General features: G+C 40.6%; 2 protein-coding genes and 2 long non-coding RNA genes across 6 annotated transcripts; 2 read left to right on the forward strand and 2 right to left on the reverse strand.

Annotated features, from left to right (window-relative positions):
* Positions 1-344: 344 nt before the first annotated feature.
* On the forward strand, positions 345-3360 carry LOC125294888 (GTPase IMAP family member 7-like). Of its 2 annotated transcripts, XM_048243936.1 has the most exons (5): positions 345-372; positions 986-1082; positions 1720-1935; positions 2119-2142; positions 2250-3360. In XM_048243936.1, exons 3-5 carry the CDS (start codon positions 1725-1727, stop codon positions 3065-3067), a joined length of 1053 nt encoding a protein of 350 aa, XP_048099893.1. In that variant the 5' UTR covers positions 345-372; positions 986-1082; positions 1720-1724; the 3' UTR covers positions 3068-3360. The 2 variants fall into 2 exon arrangements, with proteins under 2 accessions (XP_048099893.1, XP_048099894.1); XM_048243937.1 differs by lacking the exons at positions 345-372; positions 986-1082 and having other exon boundaries at positions 1631-1935.
* Positions 3361-3815: 455 nt separating this feature from the next.
* LOC125295021 lies at positions 3816-4541 on the reverse strand. Its single transcript, XR_007193618.1, has 3 exons — positions 4487-4541; positions 4275-4364; positions 3816-4063 (listed from the first exon to the last, which is right to left on the reverse strand). It is a non-coding gene; the product is annotated as an uncharacterized LOC125295021 (long non-coding RNA).
* Positions 4542-4799: 258 nt separating this feature from the next.
* LOC125295022 lies at positions 4800-6901 on the reverse strand. The gene is made up of 2 exons (XR_007193619.1): positions 6816-6901; positions 4800-4938 (listed from the first exon to the last, which is right to left on the reverse strand). It is a non-coding gene; the product is annotated as an uncharacterized LOC125295022 (long non-coding RNA).
* A 6940-nt stretch (positions 6902-13841) lies between these two features.
* On the forward strand, positions 13842-20350 carry LOC125294320 (E3 ubiquitin-protein ligase TRIM47-like). 2 transcript variants are annotated; one of them, XR_007193513.1, is made up of 10 exons: positions 13842-14462; positions 15586-15681; positions 15993-16226; positions 16404-16578; positions 16779-16817; positions 17137-17604; positions 18081-18181; positions 19126-19314; positions 19563-19614; positions 19817-20350. XR_007193513.1 is itself a non-coding variant. In XM_048242895.1 (10 exons), exons 1-9 carry the CDS (start codon positions 13875-13877, stop codon positions 19570-19572), a joined length of 1887 nt encoding a protein of 628 aa, XP_048098852.1. In that variant the 5' UTR covers positions 13842-13874; the 3' UTR covers positions 19573-19614; positions 19817-20350. The 2 variants fall into 2 exon arrangements, 1 of the variants encoding a protein (XP_048098852.1); XM_048242895.1 differs by having other exon boundaries at positions 19126-19301.
* Positions 20351-21985: the final 1635 nt, after the last annotated feature.

Below are 21985 nucleotides of genomic sequence, written 5' to 3' on the forward strand. Positions count from 1 at the left end.
TTTTTACTTTTATTTTAGTTTGTATGTCTTTTTACTTTTATTTTTTATGACCGCCGCGCAGCGAAGCAATATCCTCCTTAATATGTTTAAATAAAACAAATATCCAGTAAATCATCAACTGAGCCAGATAGTTGACCTGAGGTCTGTGAAGGTGCTAGGTCAAAATAAATAATATAATAGATACAGTTTAGATTCTTTCTTGGTATATTGTGCCATCAAAGGCCTGGTTGTCAAAATTCTTTCACTTTCTAAATGCTTAGTCCACAGACAGCCCAATCAGATTTCAGCACATGGCAGTGAGTGTTTTCAGTGAGACATGAGTGGTTTGTGAAGAGGTGAGTCAACAAGAAGACAGCACATCACCAACTCACGGTAGGCTCTGTTTCTCGGCAGGAATCCCTTTATGAACTAAAAACATAAATATTGTTAAGACATTGGGGTAATATTTTTTTGCATAATGCACAACTCCTACCCAGCCAATGCTACATCTAGAAAATGAAAATGGCATTGTGTTGCTGCAACTCTGATTCCACTTCTAATGTTTCAATGTCATGTGTAATTATAATTGCAATTGACACCGCAGCTTCTAGTAGTACTCATAGACAGTATAAATAAGCACTACTAGTATACTACTATTGTATGTAGTATCTGGTTATTATCTAATTACTTATCAAAGAGATTTATATAAATTGTAGATATCTCCTCAACAGTCATTTAATCTACTGTTTGTGCTTCTGGTCAGATGTAAAACTACATTCTGGTTGGTACTTGTTCAGTGACAAGAATGTTGAATCTTTTTATCTTATTCTAATGTTGATTGTTATTATAATGTTGATTAATATCTATTATTATCAGGTGGATAGGTGGATATGTCATTTCCAAACTGAATTTTATAGAGTCTCTTACTGGCCCTATGTTCTGTTGTATTTACAGTCATGTAATCTTTTAAAATCGTTTGCCATTTTTGTGCTCTAAAATATTTCAGGAGCAAAAACAGTAAGTTACAGCTTACAACTCCAATATTACAACAGGGCAGGTGATTTCCCAGGACTGAAGCTTCAGAATATTTTATCCAAGACCAGGTTTGAGCAGTTTATCCAGCTGGATTGCTTAAAGCTAGTTCACCATACATATGAACTTAAACAGAGCCATGCCAAGCAAGAAAATCCCATGGTGTTTGTTATCTTACTCTGCTGTATAATTTAAAAATGTCAACCTGATGATATTTATGTTATAAAGAGCAACATCTATTGATGATTGATGTGGGTGTTGTCAGTATACCCACATTCATTTGTACCTCTTCAGAACAAAGCATTTAATTGGTGCATTACATTCCATCGGCATTCCACTTGTTCCACCCTGTGCCTCAGGCATGCTTGCTAGATTTACATCTTTTTTCATGCCTCATTAAAGGTTGTCATTCTGGCAGATGCCAGAAAAAATCTCCATCTAGAAATGAATTACATAAAAGTTTAGTCCCTGCTTTTAATTATTGCTGCAGCAGTAGTGGTAGACAAACTTTTTTGCCAAGTTTTTCACTGAGTATCAATGTCAATGCATGTGTGCATGTACAATTTTGTGAATTTTCCATGTTTTATGACAGGAAATTCACAAAATTGTCATCAACTCCAAACAGTAAAGTTCCATCAAGATTTGTGTTATTACTCAAATACTCAAAACGTCTTGAGTCTCAACTCAAGTCTTTTGGATAAAATACAGAGAGAATGCAGGGGGGAAATGAAGATTCTTCCAGGGAAGCAGTGCAGAGCAAGCCAGCTGTCACAGCCAGGAGAATCTTTCTGACAGAACACAAGCCTGAGGATGGTCATAGTCCACAAAACGAAATATCAAAAGGAAAGGAAATACTCTCAAAGGGAACAAACAAACCAGAGCAAGAGGAGACACCTGAAATGTTTTCAGATAAACTTAACAAATGTAAGCTCATTGATTTCTTAACAAATGTAAGCTCACTGACTATCACATTGACTTTGTCTTACTGATATGTCTTGTCCATGTCCATGTTAAAGAAAACAAGTTGGTGTTTTTTCATGTGTGTTTGTGCTTCTCTCTGTCTTGTCTCTCTGTCTATATACATGCATGGATGATATCTGTTTCCAGGGCTTGAAAGAGAGAAAAATAAAGGTAGAGTACCTTTGACATGCCTTTGCCGTGTTTTTCATTACCTATTGATATACATACAAATGCGGAAATGTTTTGTGACCAACCATTTTCCTTTCTCTTTCCTGTAGTTGACTGGATTAGGCTGGTCCTGATTGGGAAGACTGGAGTTGGAAAAAGTGCCACAGGAAACACCATCCTGGGAAAAGAGGAATTTAAGTCCTCCACTGCAATGGTATCTGTCACAGCAGAATGTCAAAAAAAGAATGCAATCATTGGCTCCCGAGCCGTACAGGTAGTTGACACTCCAGGTCTGTTTGACACGGCTGTCTCCAATGAGAAGATCAGAGCAGAGATTGGGAAGTGCATCACCATGTCCTCACCAGGACCCCATGTGTTCCTGCTTCTGATCTCCGTGGGACGCTTCACCAAAGAGGAGAGAGACACGGTGAAGATGATTCAAGACACATTTGGAGAGAACTCCAGAGCATACACAATGGTAGGCTTCACCAGAGGAGAGATTCTTGAAGATGAAGACTGTACCATTGAGAAATACATCCAGACAGGCCCAGCTGCTTTGAAGGAACTCATTGAGGACTGTGATGGCCGGTACCATGTCTTCAGAAACAAAGAAAAAGATAAGGGTCACCAGGTTAGTTCTCTCCTGGAGAAGATTGACAAGATGATTCACCAAAATGGAGAAAGATTCTATACCACAGCCATGTATGAAGGAACTGAGAAACAAATCAGACGAAGAGAGATTAAACTCCTACAAGAGAAACTGGAGAAATTGCATATTGAAAAGAAAAAACACGTAGACGTAGAGGAGAAGGTCTTTGGTGAGCTCTCCAAAATTCAAGGTCAACTGCGTGAAATAGCAGAGAAAGCTCAAGCTGAAGAGACAGCTAAAAAACTACAACCACCTGAAAAGAAATGTGTTATTACATGAGAACTAACACACATTTATCTCAAAATTATTAGAACATGAATTAAAGGTTTTTCTAGTCTACTGTGTATTACTAATCCATCTTTTTAGCATGTTTTTTTAATAGGACTAGTGATTTAGAGGGGGGGAAAACAGGGAAAGTAAATTGTTTTACATTTTTCATTTAACATTACAAATGTTGTCTAAGTAATTAGGTATATTACATGAAACTGACATATATATGTGTATTGCAATGTAATAAATACAGATTTAGTTTACTTAAAAAGGTTTGTTACCCTGCTGCCTTACGTTTTTGAGTTAACTTGACATAAAATTAAATTTTATTTAACTTATCTTTCTTAGTCAAGTCAACTGCAAATTTTACATAGACTCTTGTTGTGTCAAAAAAGCCATGTAAGTTAACTTGATTAATTTACATGTTGTTTCAAAATAGGATCATTAGTTGAAATAAATTTGTTCAGACATGTATTTTCCTTGTTAGTTTTTATTAACTTTTAAAAACTTTTATACTTATTTTTTTCAAAGAGAGGATGCACATCATAATATCAAAGAAAAAAACAACTAAAAATACACAGGTGGATGTACAGCACATCAAATTTGGGGGGGGAAACCCATTATGCTACATTAGAAAAAATAATCTGAAAACACACATAAAAACAAATCAAAACTGAGGACCAAGTCCAAGTTCTACGGAAGGTTGTTGTACTACTCTTTACCAAGCAGCCTGTTTTGGAGAAAACAGCTGCAATGTTCAAGAACAGCTTTTGTAGTACTTCAAACGTGAATTTTAGATGCTTCGGGTAGTCCATATTGAGACCCATCAGTCCAAAGAGTTCAAAGGCCTTTGGAATATTGGAAATGTCCATGACGATAAACTGTTCCTCCAAAACAAGACATATGTCATTGATTTTGTAGAACCACGCATTTGCTGCAGTCCTCATACACGATCAGGATCCCCACACTGGTTTCTTTTAAGACATCTTCAACTGGACCAGTTGGCTGAAAAACAAATCACCAGAAAGGTGAATATTTAACTTATTACCAGGGACATGCTTTTATTCTATTACAGTTAAGAACAGTTAAAATAATCTGCTTAGTTCAAATACAATGTTACATGCTTTATAAAATGATGAGTTTCCATCTGTAGAGCATGTCCTTGTATTTCAACCAGTGCTTCCAAATCACAATTGAAGTCATTTGCTAAACCTACCTCACAGGTCTTTAGAATGCTGGAAGTATCTTGACAAAGACAGTGGGGCATGCCAAGCAGGACTGTTGTTCGCTTATTCTGGTTGGAATCCTGAAATGCAAAAGGAAACACACAAACGCAAACACAATGTTAAACAAAAACAAAATAGAAAAAACTCTGAGCTCATTAATATTCACATCATAGAATGCAGGAGTCATATGTTCAATACTTACATGAGCATCAAGCCATCTAAGAATGTTTGTGATGGCAGGGTCCCTTTTTCTGAAAAGGACAAGAAACATGGGCAGATATTCATCAAGTTCACTGAGGAAGGTTCTCAGGAGATCAGCAGACATCAGACAGTTGAATTCCGTGAGGATGCAGTGAATGCAGAATGCAGAATATGACAACAAAAAAGAAAAGATAAAAGACATTAAATCAATATTTTTGTGTTCATTCTACAGGCAATTCTGTTAATACCTGGTGACACTATAAAATAAAAAAAGTCAATTGTGTGTACAGAAATGTCCGTTCAGATCAACTTGCCTTCTGAAGGTGATAAAACATGCAGAGCAAGGGGCAAAAGTGGCTGTGCTGTCCGTGCTTCAGAGTATGTCTTCTGATGACCCTCTGATTCCACGTTGAAAATGGGCCCAGTTTACAGGTCCACTTCATTAACACTCTTCTGTAACAGAGATAAATTACAAGCATCTGAGATTTCAATGCACAAAAATGTGTTTGTAAGAGCATCATTGAGATATCTGTTAAACATTGATACTACATGGCCTACATTATGATACACAATATTATTCAGATTTGAATAAAGACTTTCTATGAACACTGTAGAAATGCTTAGGTAACTTTTATCACCTATACTAAACATAGTGAGAATGAAGTCATACTTAATAAAGATATGCTTAATGGGTTCATAATAATAATCTACATTTATGTCCACTGTGCTAAATAGCATCGGAGATGGTTGACTGTCATCACTCACCAGAGGCGGCTTCTATAAGACTACAGGTGAAGCAGTGCTTCACCAAAAAAAAGTAAAAAACAAAACACAAAAAAAATCTTACAATTATCACAATTTTACTCCTTTGAAAAAGAAATACAGTCACTAACACGAGCTGTTTTCCTGAAATCCGTTCTGTGAGTGACAACAGCGCCATCGCACCCGCGGTGGAACAGAGAATTACAGTGAATCAGACTGCTTAACCAACTTTTCGTTTTGCTTCACTACCATAGATATCTTTCCCCATTGACTTCAATGTAAATCGAGTGAAACCCCAGGCGGCTCGTGGATTTTTTCCGTTTCAATTGATCCTTATGGCAGATAAGTCCCACCCGTGAAGCAGTGACCGATTGGGCAGAATTTCACACTTCCTGCCGTTGAATATGATTGACGCAACACTCTGGGCAATCACTGTCTCCATTAGCTTGCCATCACTTTTCATAATTTCATAACTGCTTCACTAGAAAAAAATACCACCAGCCGCCACTGTCACTCACATACATCATACATACAATACATGCAATAGTAAGTCCCTTCACCATACTTGCAGTACACTGCCCCCCCCTCTCCCCTACATACACAGCACATTATTTCATCAGGAAGCTTCTCCAACACACATATTGCACACTGCCCTCTCCCCACATACACAGCACACTATCCCATCTCCCCTGTCATCCCCCCAACACACACACCAAGACCCCTGGCAGTTGGGTTAGCCCTTTGAGCCGTGGATCTTCCCAAGGTTTCTTCCTTGGTAAGGGAGTTTTTCCTTGCCCCTGTTGCTCTTGGGTGCTCCTTGTTGGTGCCCCCAATCCCAATCCTCCCCCACCTTTCTTATGCAGCCCTTGCCACTTAATCTACTAAACCCCTCTTCTACTGCACCCCCATTAATGCACAAATAGGCTGACACCAGACATAATTTCACTGCATTTCTTACTTCCAGTAACTATATGCATGTGACAATAAACTTCCTTGTATCTTGATATAGGATGTAGGCTACTAAAGGATCTTTGATAGCATCAAGTAACCTGCAGTGTAAAATCCTTCAGTTATTGACTCATTTCTTGCCACACACTCTCAGTGCTGTTTTTAAAGTAAACTTTTGGCTCAAACTGTGAAAACAAACATATCACCCTTACTAATCTGAATTAAGGTTAAATTGTCATTAGTCCTTGTGAAGGAAGAACATGCTGATGGACAAGTGAAGCTTCCGTTAGTTAGCAGGCTAGTTCGTACCCATGTAAGTGAATGTATGCAAATAGATAACCACCAACCAACTTGGCTTAAACAAACAAACAAAAAACATCTCCTTAGCTATTTTTGTAAAATACACAAGGGGAAATAACCATAAGGAATAGAGAAAAGACTTGTTTTCTTCAAGTGGCTTGGTACATTACAGCATTATGATAGCTAGATTTTACTGGTATAACTAGCGAGATATGTGGTTAAGCGAAAACATCTACGAAATGCAAGTGTTTTATCCAATTATATGGAAATAGTTCTACTCATTGAATTCATTGAGTGGTTGTGTACTAAAGTCTACTCACCAAAAACACTGAATATTGACGGATTACGTCGGATGAAAGTTGAGATGATTCCTCCATGTGCTTTTCTTCCAACAGGGCAAAGTGATGTAAACAGGTCTGGCCAGAGGTGGCAGTAACGAGCATGTGTCGTGTTTTGTTAGGGCTACTTGTTCATTTAAAGGAGAATTCCGGTGTGATACTGTCTGTATAAATCGTCTTGTAAGTAAACTACCAGTGCTTTTTCAAAGTTCTCAATGTCTCGTTTTAAATGTCAGGGCCCTCGGAAGTCTACCAATGAAGTGTGGAGATACATTGAGCCTCGTAAATGGGTGTAAAACAGTGATTTATTTGCATGGCTAGCCCGATGCGAAAGCACCACTATTGAAAAAAGCTGTTGGTAGCATCGGCTAACTAGCCAGATTTTGGAGTGCAGGGGACAAGCCGAGATGGGCTATGAGACATACGTTCACACTCGGTATCATGTTTCAATACACTTTAGGTCAATATCACACCGGAATTCTCCTTTAAGTGAAGACAACAAAATGCTTGTTCATTGAACTTAGAACAAAGTTGAATCAGTGAAAACTTAGTATTCCTTTTTGACTCGACAATTTTCACAGAGTTTAGTTATATTAACTAAACAAATACAGTTAAAGCAACAAAACCACAGTATTATTTTTTACAGTCTGCGACAACTGCTTTCAACTACTGAATAAAGTTATCATTTTAACAATAATCATGTTTGTCACATACATCGCCCTCATATTTTGGCTGTGATGCATACCATCATCATGAGATCACCTAGAAATTACTTTTGTTTACAGTGAAGAATGATCAAAACATTAGGCATTCAGTGCCAGAAAACAGTGGTTGTTAAACTTCTTGTCTGGTGACCCCCGAAAAATCTTTTGTCAAGTCTCGCAACCCCATTCTTTCCAACCAGCAAAAAATAGTTTCACTTTATTTTGTTTGTGTAAAGCACATTGAATGACCTCTATGAAATGCGGTATATAAATAAACTTGACTTGACTTGACTTGACTTGACTTTGGAAAATGTTGCAAAATGAGGCAGAAAATGTCTTCTCTCAGAGCTAGGCTATGTCAATAGCAAAGGCATTAATGTCAATTGCAGCCTTTGGCAATTATTATTATGACCGCCGCTAGCGAAGCTAGCGAAGCGGTCATATAGGGATTGTCAAAGTTTTTTTTTTTTTCCGTCATCTACTTCCTGAATTTTTGGTCAACGATACCTGGGACACCAAACCACCGGGGCACATGAATTTTGGTGGGTATGTAGCCCCACTAGACTTTTACGGAAAAATTTCGTTTTTAGGCCCCCGGGGCCACCCCATACTGGGCCTCCTGAACCGCAAAAAAAGCAGTTTTTCCTAAATAACTACCTGAACCGTGGCACTGAGGATGAAGAATCTTTTATGGTATGTTGGTCTCAAGGGCCCACATCAACCTGGCCCATAATCACTCATTTGTGATTTGCACCCCCCCAGTAAAAAAATGAAAATGCAATATTATTCTGCTTTAATCGCCCCTATCTTCAGTTAAGATGTTAAGAACTGCACCAAATTTTATGTGTATGATTGACCTGGCATTCTCTGGTGGTATGCCAAGTTTCGTAGAATTTCATCCATGGGGGGGTCTAAAAAAAATTAGGTTATGTGTACATTTAGTGACTGTACACTCATTGGCCTGTAGATGGCGGTGCACACATATACACATGCACACACACACAGGCACCCACATACTATCAGTATTAGAACGGCCGATACATAATTACAAATTCAGTAGGATTAAAAGAAAGCCAAAATAAATATTCATCATCATCATGGCTGCATTTCCAGTATTGGCGATAAGTAGTCGTTTGTCCACTAGATCAGCGGTCCCCAACCACCGGGCCGCGGACCGGTACCGGGTGGCGGGACATTCCTAACTGGGCCATAGCCTACGAAATGAGTTTAAAAAAAAATGCATGCAAACTAAACTAAATTTAATTCGCAATAATGTCACGTTTTTACATGGCATAGGCCTATATGCAGTTGTTTGATTGCACGCATGTTTGCATTTTGCAAGGTCTATTTTCTTACGCCTGTCTGTCCCGCCTTCAACACTTTTACATATTGCCTTCAGCTCGCGCAGCCTCAGGTCAGCTCACTTCACTTGATCAGTTCTTGGCGAACAGTATGTCACACGAAGTTAGCTAAACTGCTAGAATGAGCAACAAAAAACAAGCATCTTTAGCAGGTCACTGGCCAGAGTGTTTGAGTTTAGAGAGCCGCCGCAGAGATTTCTTACAGAAAAAAGCAGCACATTTTAGTGATGAGGACTGGGTGTCAAAACTCGCTTACCTGTGTGACATATTCGGATTGCTTAATGACCTCAACCGGTCACTCCAGGGGAGAATGACGACTGTCTTTAAACTGGCAGATAAAGCTGCATTTAAAGCCAAGCTTGATTTGTGGGGACGACGAGTGGACCGGGGTGTATTTGATATGTTCCAAACAGTAGTGGGGGTTTTGGGAGAGACTGAGGCAGGGCCCTTTCTCTCGCAGCTGGTGCGATCACCTTGTGGCGCTTTCAAATGAGTTTGAGCGTTACTTCCCATCCTCCAAAGATCCACGGCAAACCAATGAGTGGGTCCGCAACCCATTTGTCAATATCCCAAATAGTCCTAACTTGTCAGCGCAGGAGGAAGAGCAGTTGATCGAAATTGCAAATGACGGTGGTCTTAAGAGTGTCTATAAGGAAACCTCTCTGGCGGGTTTTTGGATCAATAACAAAGCAGAATATCCCGAGATAGCCGTAAAAGCGCTGAAGACGTTGCTACCATTTCCCACCACGAGGCGGGTTTTTCGCAATGACTGCAACTAAGACCAAATTATGCAATCGACTGGACATTTCAAACACACTGAGGGTGTCACTGTCTTCCATCATTCCATAAGCAGGGCTCCCACTGATTATATTCGTAATGCACGTTTAGTTCCCATGTTTTGTTCCCATATTTTGTTAAGCATGTTCACACGTAGGCTATAGATGTAGCTTCAAGTTGTTCAATATTCATAGTTCATATTGTTCAATTTTCACTTCTTCAAGTTCACGTTTTTCACATGTTTAAGAGATTGTTACCTTCACTGTTCATACATAACTGGAGCTAGTTCTTTTCAAGTAATGCATGCACAACACATATGGAACATGGAACCCCCCGCCGCCGGTCCGTGGAAAAAAAATAGGAATCAAACCGGTCCATGGTACATAAAAGGTTGGGGACCCCTGCACTAGATGGCGCATAGTTGCAGTGAGACGTCATTTTGTTGGAAGTTAAAAGTGGGTTGGAAAAACAATGGACGCTTCCTACAAGGACTGTACCGCAGAGAACGTCTAATAAGGATAGGACGATGTTCACATGAAATGTAATTCCCATTTCTTCTTGAAGCCGAAATAAATCTGAGGATGTTTATCGGACATGCTTGGTTTTTACTGCAGGTACGTTAATCTTATAATATCAATAAGGACCTAGGTAATGTTACCGTTAGCGTTGGTTGAGTGATGGTGATGGAGGCCAATTTGATTGATTGCATTTGTAGAAAACTATAAATGCGGTTATACCAAGCAAATTGATAGCAGCACTGTAATTGTATCTTTCAAATGTCATTTGTTGCACGTGCTACAAAAATCATTCTGTGCAATGGAAGATTTACCAACGTTACACACCGGTCTGATACAGTTTTGCCTATACATGCGTGAGACTGAGACGCCTGTTTATTTTGTTTTAAGTGCGTGCAGGGTGTGAGAGGGGAATCGATGTGCTTTGATTCCAGCTTGGTAGTTGTAGTCTGTGAAATTAAAAAGCACGTGTGTGTGAAGTATCCAAACAATGACACCTTCATTTCATTATGGCTGCTTTAGCAACACACCTTAAGCTACTGTGTAGTGGGTCCCATTGGTCCCAAGTGGCTACTTTATTATTCGCGCTTTCCTTGACTCATGGAGCTGCGTGAATTTTATTACAACTTTTCGCCACGATATGGCAGTTTAAGTCCGCTTGATACTAAGGCGTAAGCCATTGGTTTCCAAAGGAGAATTTATTTGTGTCGCCAGCATAGCATATTGACAATTTATGTTGTAAATATAGGCCTACCTTATAAGCCTACCTGTAGCTTAGGGAAGCTAAGGATCTAGTTTGTTAGTTACAGTTTTGTCATAACTCCCTGATGCATTTTTGCATTTAGAATAGCCAGAGCGTGGATATCTCAATCGGAAAATTAAACAATATCGGGTGCCTATGGACTAGGCTGGGTGAACCCAGCCTGATCTGCCCGCTATTTATTTTTTGATTTCTTAAAAGATTGAGCTTGGTCTGGTGAAAGCCAGACTAGCCATGGACCTCAGTTACACAATGCAAGGGAACATGAATCAGCCTATATTTGCACGAACAATAACTGACAACAGCTCTTCAACTTTGGCCCGTTAAAATGTGTATGAACAGTCTAGCGACGCATTTCATCAAGGCCCATTTGGACATGTCAGTTATTTGCACCACTGGTTAGATGTAAAACAGCATTTCGTTTTTATACTACTGTTACTTAATTTGTGCATTAATAATAACGTTTCAGACTACTGTTACTTAATTTGTGCATTGACAAAGTATTACATGAACTAAAGATGACTAAAATCTTATGTAGAAGAAGAAACATTCACAAAAAATCCATCCATCCAAAAATGACCTTTGTTTTTGATAGCTGTTGAAAACGGCATGGAACTGACAGAGATGTTTTTGTTTATAAATAAATAAATAAATAAATAACATTATGCTGATACCTTTTGCTTTTCCCAAATACAATGTAGCCTACAGGTGTAAGTGACCTTTCATCAATCCAGTTGCAATGGATGAACTGTGATGAACTGCCCTACTTGTGATTGTTTAGAGATTTTAAAGGTTTTATAACAATGCTACATCTTCTTTGGCTATTCTACAATCTATTTACCTTTTCAGCACCAGTAGGCTACTTTCTGTGCAGCCGCACACACACACTCAGGCATGCCAAACAAGCATATACAAAAGTTTCAAGAGTGGGGGATGGAGTAAAATATGGAGACAAATTGAAGTGTGATTTATTTTCGCGGAACGGATGTACAGGACTGAGCGGCGGTCATATTTTGTACCGCTATGCGGTACATCTAGTTTTCCAATGGATAACTACTCATCCAATGTATAACTGGTGCTCTTGTGGCAAAAGAAGGCTGCATAGTGTTGTGACTGGTAAACTCACTCACAGCATCTTCGAGCTCATTGTAAAAGGTAGGTAGAGATTTGAGTTTGTGTAAACAGAGCATTCTGCAGAGAGGACCATTATGGAAACACTGTAAATGGTAAGCCTACTTCTAGGTCTACAGAATACCCCTTTTTAAAATATGTTTTATAACATGTTGCATCTTTAATTCAGACTGCAAATCAGGGATTTTGGATGAGAATGTACTTAAGATTTTCATTCAGTCATTAGAATATTATTGGGGTAAGTGATGTCTTTTTTAGGGCTACCCTTGTAGCCTCTTTGTAACCTCTTGTCACTCAATGGGAAACCTTCTCCCATTTGACCTTGGAGTCTCGGTCTCGCACATGTCTTTGGGAGAACTTGTCGAGATATAATAAGACCTTTGCCACTCACTCATAGAGCTTTGGCTCTTGAAGGACTCGGGCAAAAGTTGTTGTATGCAGAGTTTCTCCCATCTCAACTGCTGAAGCTTTTAAGTCCTTCAGAGTTGTCAAAGGTGCCCTGGTGGCCTCCCCACCAGTATTCTTCTTGAACGGTTAGTTTCACTTAGTTTGTGATGACAGCCTGCTCTAGGCAGATTTGCACATTTTCCATAATCCTTTTACATTCCTTAATGGTGGATTTCACTATTTGTTTTGTATCCATCCCCCCACTTATGCTTTTCAAAAACTTTTCTTTGAGTTGTTTTGAGTGTTCTTTTGTCTTCACGGTGGAATTATAGCCAGGAAAAATTATTGACCAATGACTGGACCTTCCAGACACAGGTGTCTTTATATTACTAACTTGGGCGGTGTAATTGATGACTGATCTAACTTCTCTGAGCATGTAGCTTTAATTGCAAAATCATGTCGGTCATTAGGAAGATCAGACCTTATCTGACACAAGATTCCACACAACTTCTTGTCAGACGAATCTGCGACCAGGTATCGGAGGCTAAATCATCAGCTGAACACATCTGCAAGAGAAGGGGGCGGTTATGTTAACTCCAGAGGCAAAAGTAAACAGTCCAGCCAGTTAACATGAAAGCCAGCCACCGTATAACACCTGTTGGCATAAAACACAGCAGGCTGTGTCAGGCCCAGAACTGAAAAGAGACAGAACTTCCTCAACCCAGGGGGGTCCGCCCCTTCTCACCAGGCTGCCAACCATCAGCGTGCCCAGGGTTATACATGGCTGATTGACAGCCAGTCGCTACAATACTATACATTCACTGCACTCAGGCGATCTCCATTTCACTAATTGTGAGACTATTAGCACTACCTATTGGCTGGACCGCTGTTGATTTAGGTCAGTCACTGCAATCTCTTATTTTGCATTTTATATTTTTAGTTCATTAACATTACTTTGTAGAAATTTGCGTTCACTTATAAGTAAAATAAGTGAACGCAAATAAGTAAAAGGGGAAATATCCAAGGGGGGGTGAATACTTTTTATAGGCACTGTATAAAGGCAGATTTGTGTGCATGCATATGTTTTCATGAATCTTTGTGTGCAAGTTAATATTTGTGAGTTTGTAAGGGCGGGGTGGGGGAACATGGAAATGGGGAAATGGCCATGTGTGAAAGACGGGATCAATATTTACAGCATGATCTAAACTGTTTTCATCGACTCCATGACATGCACTTTTATCAGGTAGATCTTAAAGGGCGGGCAAGCTCCCTGCTCTGATTGGCTACTCCCCAACCTTACCTTACCTGTCTTTCTCCTGAGAGTTCTGATGACAAATCAGAAACAAAACTCAACTCACTCTGCTGCTGCTTCTCAAAGTGTGCTTGTTGTTGGTGAGAGATTGAAAATGGCGGAGGCGATTTCTCAGGACGAAGAGTCTTTCATTTGTCCAGTCTGTCTGGATCTCCTGAAGGATCCAGTAGCTATTCCTTGTGGACATAATTACTGTATGAGGTGCATTCATGACTGCTGGGATCGGGAGGATCAGAAAAGAGTCTACAGCTGCCCCCTGTGCAAACACACCTTCACTCCCAGACCTGTTCTCTACAAAAATACTCTGATTGCTGAAATGGTGGAGAAATTTACGAAGACCAGAATTCAAGTTAATCCTCCTTTTCACTGTTATGCTGGACCTGGAGATGTGGAGTGTGATGTATGCACTGGGAGAAAACTCAAAGCTGTGAAGTCCTGCCTGGAGTGTGTGCATTCGTACTGTGAAACTCACTATAAAGCTCACAATGAACTTAATCCTGGAAGAAACCACAAAATGGTTGATGCCACAGGTCAGCTACAGGAGAGGATCTGTGCCCAACATGGGAAGCCTTTGGAGATATTTTGTCGTACGGATCAAAGCTGTGTCTGTTTTCTCTGTCTGATGAATGAACACAAAGGCCATGACACTGTGTCCACCTCTGCGGGGAGAAAGGAGAAACAGGTAGGGACAGTTTACACTGGATATTTTTTGTGTCGTGGTTTAACAATAGTACATTGTAAACACTAATCCAGTGTTGGGTTGAGTGATGTCAGAATGTAAGTGGTGTGTGTGTGTGTGTGGTGGGGGTGGCGGCGGGGGGAGGTCCTCTACTGTTGTGAACTTGTAAAACCAGATGGTTAACTTAACCTGTTGAGGAGTGAATTATTTTATTGGTTCCTTGTAGAATTCTACACAAACTTAAGGCTGCCACCACTCTTGTTGTGAGCTGAAAACACAAATTGATGCATAAATCTGTTAATCAAACAGATAATCTCTCATTAACAATATACAAAACAATATATAGGTGGTGGGTTATTCACACAGATGTAATACTTACAAAAAATAAAACAGTTTGTGAGGAGCCCATGGATGATTGACAAAATATCTTTTGTGTTTTTCTCACTAACACAATGTAATGAAAATAGCCCTCTTACAAATGGTCTGTTCAACAACATGAGCAGAGTGAAACAGTATGTTAATTCAGGAACATTACAATATTTAGCTAGCCTAGAAATCTAGACGCACCCTAGCGGCGGCAAATTAATTTGCTCAGCCTGTACGTCTAGTACCAAACCATAAGGATTTCTATTGGCTGACACTGTGGACGTCATCCAATCACAGCGCTCTATTTTGTTAGAGAGTCTTAAGGTGGGCTTAACAGGATAACAACAGTCCTGCGACAGTGAACAACAAGGAAGGTGGCTATGGCAAACGAAGAGCGGTTGTTTGAATCGGCGTTGGCGTCAACTTTGGAGGAGTTGGACTTGTGCTTTTCTTTGAAAGTTGAGCAACACAATGCACTTAAGTCATTCCTTTCGAAGAAGGATGTATTTGCTGTTTTGCCGAACGGATACGGATATGGTCGTAGCGCTGACCTATTGCATGCCTAGGCAGTTTGAAAGACAATTCTCTGCCCGCCCCTTGGATTAAGCGAGGTGAATGGTTCGATTCCAGACTATACATTTCAATGATATAGGATGGCCCGCCAGGCTAATATTTAGCTGTATGATACCATAAAGTGTCATATTATCATAGTATGAGCATTGTGATTTGGATCTAATGGTTTTCTTCAATATACCTGTAGGCGCAGTTGGGGCAGATCCAGAGGAGCTTCCAGCAGAGGGTACAGAAAAGAGAGATGGAGCTGCAGGAACTAAGGAAGGTTGAGGTTACTCTCAGGGTGAGTTGGCCTACTGACAGGCACACAGGACACAACAGCTGGCTGATGGAGGTTTGAGATGATATGTGCTGTGACGTTTATCACAATGATGCACTACAACTAGGTCATGGCTATCAAGACATCACGCCAGCCAGGAAGTATATCTGACATAACATTAAAATATACTGTAATACAGATACATATTTCCATATCCTTCCATTTCGGACACAGCCAGAATGTCAGTCTGGCAGGATTTGTCACATGATCTAAAAGAGTGTCATCATGAGCGAGACTGTGCATCTCTTTCCCTCCTCTTTGTGTGTTTCCAACAGAGATCTGCACAAACAGCAGTGGAGGACAGTGAGAAGATCTTCACTGAGATGATCCGTTCCATTAAGAGAAGACGCTCTGAGGTGAAAGAGCTGATCAGAGCTCAGGAAAAGGCTGAGGTGAGTCGGGCTAAAGGACTGCTGAAGCAACTGGAGCAGGAGATTGCTGAGATGAAGAGGAGACATGCTGAGCTGGAGCAGCTTTTACACACAAATGACCACATCCATTTCCTCAAGGTATAATGTCATTAATTAATTTTAAAAAATACTGAGTTGCAGTTACAGATCATGTACTGAGTTGCATTTCCTGAAATCTCAATAAAGCTACTATCATACCTGAGGGAGCATTCGATCATTCTGCAATTTAATGATTGTCTGTTTCATGACAGATCTTTTGTGTGTATCTCTCTGTAGAATGTTGTGTCAGCCACCAGTGCTCCTTGCAGTACAGTAACAACAAGCAAGACATTCAGCCAATCAAGTTTCTCATTTGAGGCTGTGAAGGAATCTGTCTCTGCAGTGAAGGCGCAGCTGGAAGAGAAACTAGATGACATCATCATGCAAGGAGTAGTCAAGATATCTGCAGCAGGTTGGACAAAACGCCACAGTCATGAGCTATTTACAGTATTTTGGTCTGACTGATCAAGTCCACATCATCTAATCAAACACACACACACACACACACACACACACTTTAAACATTTAAATATGCTGAAATGATATGGGCACTAGGCCATAAGTAGGCCAGTCTCATCTTCACATCCTTGGTCTTCTTTGTCTGGTTCCCAGATACTGATCCAGAACTCCCAGTCAGAAGAACAAACCGCAGTAAGTCATCACTGAGCGATTCTGACAGCCTTTAAGGTTTTACATCAGAGATGCTCTGTATAAATAATATAATTGGTGATTATTTGTACCAGTTATTATTCCTGAGCCAGTGACTAGAGAGATCTTACGGTGACATATATGCATGCCGCCACCACACACACACACACACACACACGCACAGTTGGCTGTTCCTAGTTATAACAGCAATCGCTAATATTCGTATCTCCTTATCTTTTCCTCTCTACTCACTACTTCTTACACACTCCCCTCTCTTCTTCTCTCCTCTGCTCTCCCCTCATCTGTTCATATGATGTGCAAGTGGAAATGGGAGGTCGCAGCATGTTTGGCAAGACCCACTCTGTGGTGGGCCAGCAGACCGAGTTGCGGCTGCAACGCAGCTGCTCACTGCCCAACACCACCAGCAGGGTCATGACCAAAGCCGTCCCCATGCATTGCACTGTGGACAGACAGATGCTATCCACTGACGTCCTGGAATCCCCAGTGGAGTATTGGGGTCGGGTGGAGGGCACCCACCTAGGGCCGAAGCTATTAGAGGTGGTGCTGCAGAGTGGGCCATGTGGGTTCGGCTTTTGCATCGTCGACAGCCCGCTGGGCCAGAGGGTCAGTAAGCTTTTGGACGAGCAGAGCTGTTGTGGCCTGCTCAAGGACGACATCATCAAGGAGATCAACAACTGCGACGTGCAGATGCTCAGCCACACGCAGGTGGTGGGCCTGCTCAAGAAGGTGCCCATAGGGGCCACTGTCACACTCTTGGTGATCCGAGGAGGTGAGCTAATGAGATGGATAAATGCCTGAAGATCTGCAAGTTTTGTTTGCCATCCACCTGAATGAAGTGCTTGGTGAAAAGTTTCTGGGTGTCTGGAAGACTTACTGCTGTGTTGAAGCCATCTTTTTTGACTTTGCGCTTTGACATTTGATTTGATTAAGAATAAGATATGGGGAAATCCTAGCCAGTCCTATCCAAATCTTATAAACGTGTGTGTGTGTGTGTGTGTGTGTGTGTGTGTGTGTGTGTGTGTATTTGTGTGTTCATGTGTGTACACCAACCTCCTTGGTGTGGTTAATATAAATGAGCTAATTTAGTTGTCACAAAATAGTATCAGAATTTTCTTTTCTCTGAACATCTGTTTAACTGGCAAGACATTCCACCATATGTTTGCATCAGATTTAAGCCCAAGTACAGCACATTCTCAGCAGTTATATATATTAACTTGTGTTGAGTGACGTCTTCCTCTTCTCCAGCCTCGGCTGTGAACACTGTGAATCTGGATGTGTTCATCACACTGCATGATGAGTCAGGCTTTGGCCTAAAAATCTGTGGAGGAGAGAGACCCGGGCAGGCCGTGAGTATTTCTGATGTGAACCTTCTGAGCAGGCAGCCCACCTTTTAAATATGGCCCATATCACTATATAGCTCACTAATAGTCTTTGTTGGAAAATGCTGCCAGCATAAGCTCTGTTTAAGATTGACTACCATTCAACTGTAACCTGGAGACCAGATGATTCTGAGAGCACATTTTGAATTCAAATCTTTGAATTCAATCTCAGAAACTAATCACAACCACATATCCAGCATGGAGCGAGCTTTACACAATGACAGACAGAAGAGGGTGGTTGGCACCGCACACAGCCAATGGCTGCACTGATGGCATCAATTTTGCTTTCTTGCTATACTCCTGGAGGTATTTAAAGGGACACCAGGCAACGTTTTCGTGTTAATTACTCATCTTCGTAAGTCGGTATATGGTTAAATGACTCGTTACAGGGTGAATGAGGACTCTCTCGCCTGCCCCTACTGCCTGTAGGAAGAATATCCCGCTTGCAAGTTCAGTGTATCCTACCCGCCGACCGAAGCAGGCAGGCTAATGAAACGCTAGATTGTTGCAAACGTGTGTATAATGGCAGAGCCGGCGAAGAAGCAGCGAAAATCCTTGACAGAAGACGCAAAGAAAAGGAAAAGAGCTTCAGACCTAGCGAGGGGGGGTTTCTTAGAGAAAAAGGCTTGCCTGGTGTCCCTTTAAGAGTTTCATTTCACTGCTGGTTATGCTTGGAAATCAAAAGAGAACTGACTGTGTCCAGACCAGTTCTCAATTGAGAGTTGGATTGGTGTCAGCCATGTTAATTCATTTGCAAAAATAATTTGCATATTTGAGAGCAATTTTTTGTCACATATTTTTTAACAACAACAAACAATGCATGGGTACATTAGAGGGAGAGCAAAACAGTCCTGTAATATAAGTGTGTATATATGTATATAATATATACTTGAGCGTGTGTTTTTGTTCAGGTGTACATTGCGATGATCATGCCGTTGGGAGCAGCAGAGCGGGATGGCCGGCTTCAGGTGGGGGACGAGCTCATCTGCATCGATGGCACATCCATTACTGGCTACTCACACAAGGAGGTGGTAGACCTCATGACCAATGCTGTCCACCTTGGTCACGTCAAGCTTACTTTACGCCGGTGAGCTGGGGAGGTGATTGTCTGTGTGTGTCTGTATGTATGTGTGTGTGTGTGTGTGTGTGTGTGTGTGTATGTAATAGGACTTAAGAAGCCACATAACTTAAAATCTTGTTTATCTCTGAAATGCAGCCAAGCTATAGTGACAGAGCAGGAGGGTTAGAAGTCTCTACTGATTTAGAAATGAGCATGCTGTGATCTTGTTATACAATTCATACGTTATTATGTTTACTAGTCGTTGTAATGCAGTGTTTTATGTCTCAGTAAAATCTAGGCTTTCTTTCTGAACCAGTGAGCAGATAGGAGTTCTCACAGTGTAAGTTGCTCATAGACACACACTCCTCAGACAAACATATTCTCACTCTCATTGTCTCCCCCCCTCTCTATCTGTCTCTCCCTCTCTCTATCTCTCTCACACACACACACACACACACACACACACACACACACACACACACACACACACACACCTTACAAAAGTAAACGTTCTAAGCTTGTCCTATCTTCTCCTTTATTAGACTCGCTTCACACTGGATCCAAACACAGCGGTGTAAACCTGAGAACAGGAGGGAGGAAGGTAGAGCCAAAGTCAAGTCGTATACAGATAATATCCTGATCAGTGACAGTGATGCAGTAACGTGTTACTCTATTCTGACCACTTTTTTCGGTAACAAGTAATCCAGTGCGCTGCTATTTCTAAACGAGTAATCAGATTAAAGTTACCTATCAAAGTCACTGTGCGTTACTATTTTTGTCATCAAGAACCACAACTTACAACTTACCACAACTTTTGCTAACAGCTGTTTGGGGGCTGAATAGTGCCCATTTATGTTAGCAGCAAGTTACTTTTATCTATTGGTTTTAAGATTGGCTAGTGTACATAATTTACTCTGATCAAAATGATACCACCATTAACGCTACCATTTACTCAGCAGCACTCTGATTGATCAGTTTAAAAGCTGAGGCTTTATTATCTTCTCACATGCTTGTATCAGTTTTACCATGTTTACGATTACGGTAGCGTGTTTGTCTTCAATAAAAGTTTCTGCTTTAACAAATGACACTTTCATGTCCTGAATAATATAGCACACCGTTTAATACCTTTCTCCTTCTTCCTCTTGAGATCCTGCTTTAAAGCATTAAAGCTATAGTCAGGGATTGTGCAGGAAGTCAGGTTTGTTTGTGTTTATGTTTATATTTAAATTTATTAGCAGACTCTTTTGTGCAAAAAAACATACATTATATTTCAACCATAGACCAAACGAACACGCCAGAGAGGTAGCTTGTCCTTACCTTCCTACGTATTCCCAGAGAAATGCCACACAAGGTTTCGTTTTTTATTAAGGGGACAGGCTGCCCCTACTTTGTTTGTTTCCAGTTTTCAGAGCCTGGGCTGTCTTTTTTTTACTTTTTACAGTGTACTTATGGAATGGGCAGCTAGCAGTCGTGAGATGATTGCTGAATGTGACACAAAAATGTATGGGCTTGAAATTGCATAAAATCCCTGACTCTACCTTTAAGTATTTGATTGCAATTGTGTGATGTGGTGCAGTTTGTAGTATTTATGTTTATGTACAGTGCAGTTTTCTTGGACAAAATTAATATAGTCTGTGTATTCATGTGTATTCATATGTGACCCTGCAAGGCTAAACCAGTCGCTTTGGTAAAAATTACAAAATTAAGTTATTGTGCTTAGACGAGCGGGCATAAACTAAGCTTTCCAACTATATGTATATCGAGGGTATTGCAAAAAGTATCACTAAGATAACCGCATCCAAAGTTGGCATGGTTCTCCTGTCACGATACACCAGAAGAGGAGAAAATCACCTTTTTAAGTAAATTGTCACGTGCGATATGTGAGGGCACAGCTATTATTAGCCTTACGGTAGCGTGACTTTTCGCGGATGACTTTTTGCGGATGACTTTTGCGAAAGACTTTTTGCGAAAAGACTCATTGCACAGTTGAAACTGCATAGTCAGTCGATGCAGTTTCAACCGTGCAATGAGCTTTTTCTGCCCCCTAGTTAATACCTGGGACCATTACTGTAGGTGTCACTATATAATTAATGTATTTTGGGGGAAGTAAGGGGAGAGGTTCTGTGTACACAGATTGTGTATACTTTTAAAATGCGCTACGTCAATGGAAAACTTCTGGTCCCTAAAATGACGCCAGGATATTTCTAAAAGTTCGTGCTTTTGACCGTTCGTGCCCTGAAAGGCAAGTCTTACACATTCATATTCGGTTACATCTGCCAAGAACGATAGAGAGCTGACACATTGAGTAACGAGTAATGAGTAGCCTAATGAGTAAATCAGCTCTACCGTAAAACCTTATAGCGGCGTGGACAATGTGTTGAATCTTCACCTAAATAAAGTCAGGATTTAACAGTCAAAACTTATGTTTTTCCGTGAAATTTGTTTCTTACGTTTTTACGTAAAATTCAACATTTTAACCCGTACGTTTGTTTATCGTGGATTTTCTCGAAATAGCACCGTGCGTGTGCAAAGCGACTGGTTTCGCCTTGCAGGGTCACATATGAGCAAGTCACACTGCTCATGCTTTACCTTTCCTTTTTGCACACATAGACTAAACTTCAGTAGTTACTGTTAAAATCAGAAAACTCTATGTAAGCCAGTTGATTCAACTGATAATAACTGAGTCACAGATACCAATGATCAGGGTTGGG

This window comes from Alosa alosa, chromosome 5, assembly GCF_017589495.1.
Source record: "Alosa alosa isolate M-15738 ecotype Scorff River chromosome 5, AALO_Geno_1.1, whole genome shotgun sequence".
In the NCBI taxonomy this organism is placed as follows: domain Eukaryota; kingdom Metazoa; phylum Chordata; class Actinopteri; order Clupeiformes; family Clupeidae; genus Alosa; species Alosa alosa.

What these genes read in the sequence shown, in the direction of transcription:
- LOC125294888 (XM_048243936.1), top strand. Translation starts at nt 1,725, where the DNA reads ATGCAGGGGGGAAATGAAGATTCTTCCAGGGAAGCAGTGCAGAGCAAG. An exon ending in TTCAGATAAACTTAACAAAT is followed by an intron (nt 1,936 to 2,118) that starts GTAAGCTCATTG and finishes ATCTGTTTCCAG; the next exon opens with GGCTTGAAAGAGAGAAAAAT. An exon ending in TGAAAGAGAGAAAAATAAAG is followed by an intron (nt 2,143 to 2,249) that starts GTAGAGTACCTT and finishes TCTTTCCTGTAG; the next exon opens with TTGACTGGATTAGGCTGGTC.
- LOC125294320 (XM_048242895.1), top strand. Translation starts at nt 13,875, where the DNA reads ATGGCGGAGGCGATTTCTCAGGACGAAGAGTCTTTCATTTGTCCAGTC. An exon ending in AGGTTGAGGTTACTCTCAGG is followed by an intron (nt 15,682 to 15,992) that starts GTGAGTTGGCCT and finishes TGTTTCCAACAG; the next exon opens with AGATCTGCACAAACAGCAGT. An exon ending in AGTCAAGATATCTGCAGCAG is followed by an intron (nt 16,579 to 16,778) that starts GTTGGACAAAAC and finishes TCTGGTTCCCAG; the next exon opens with ATACTGATCCAGAACTCCCA.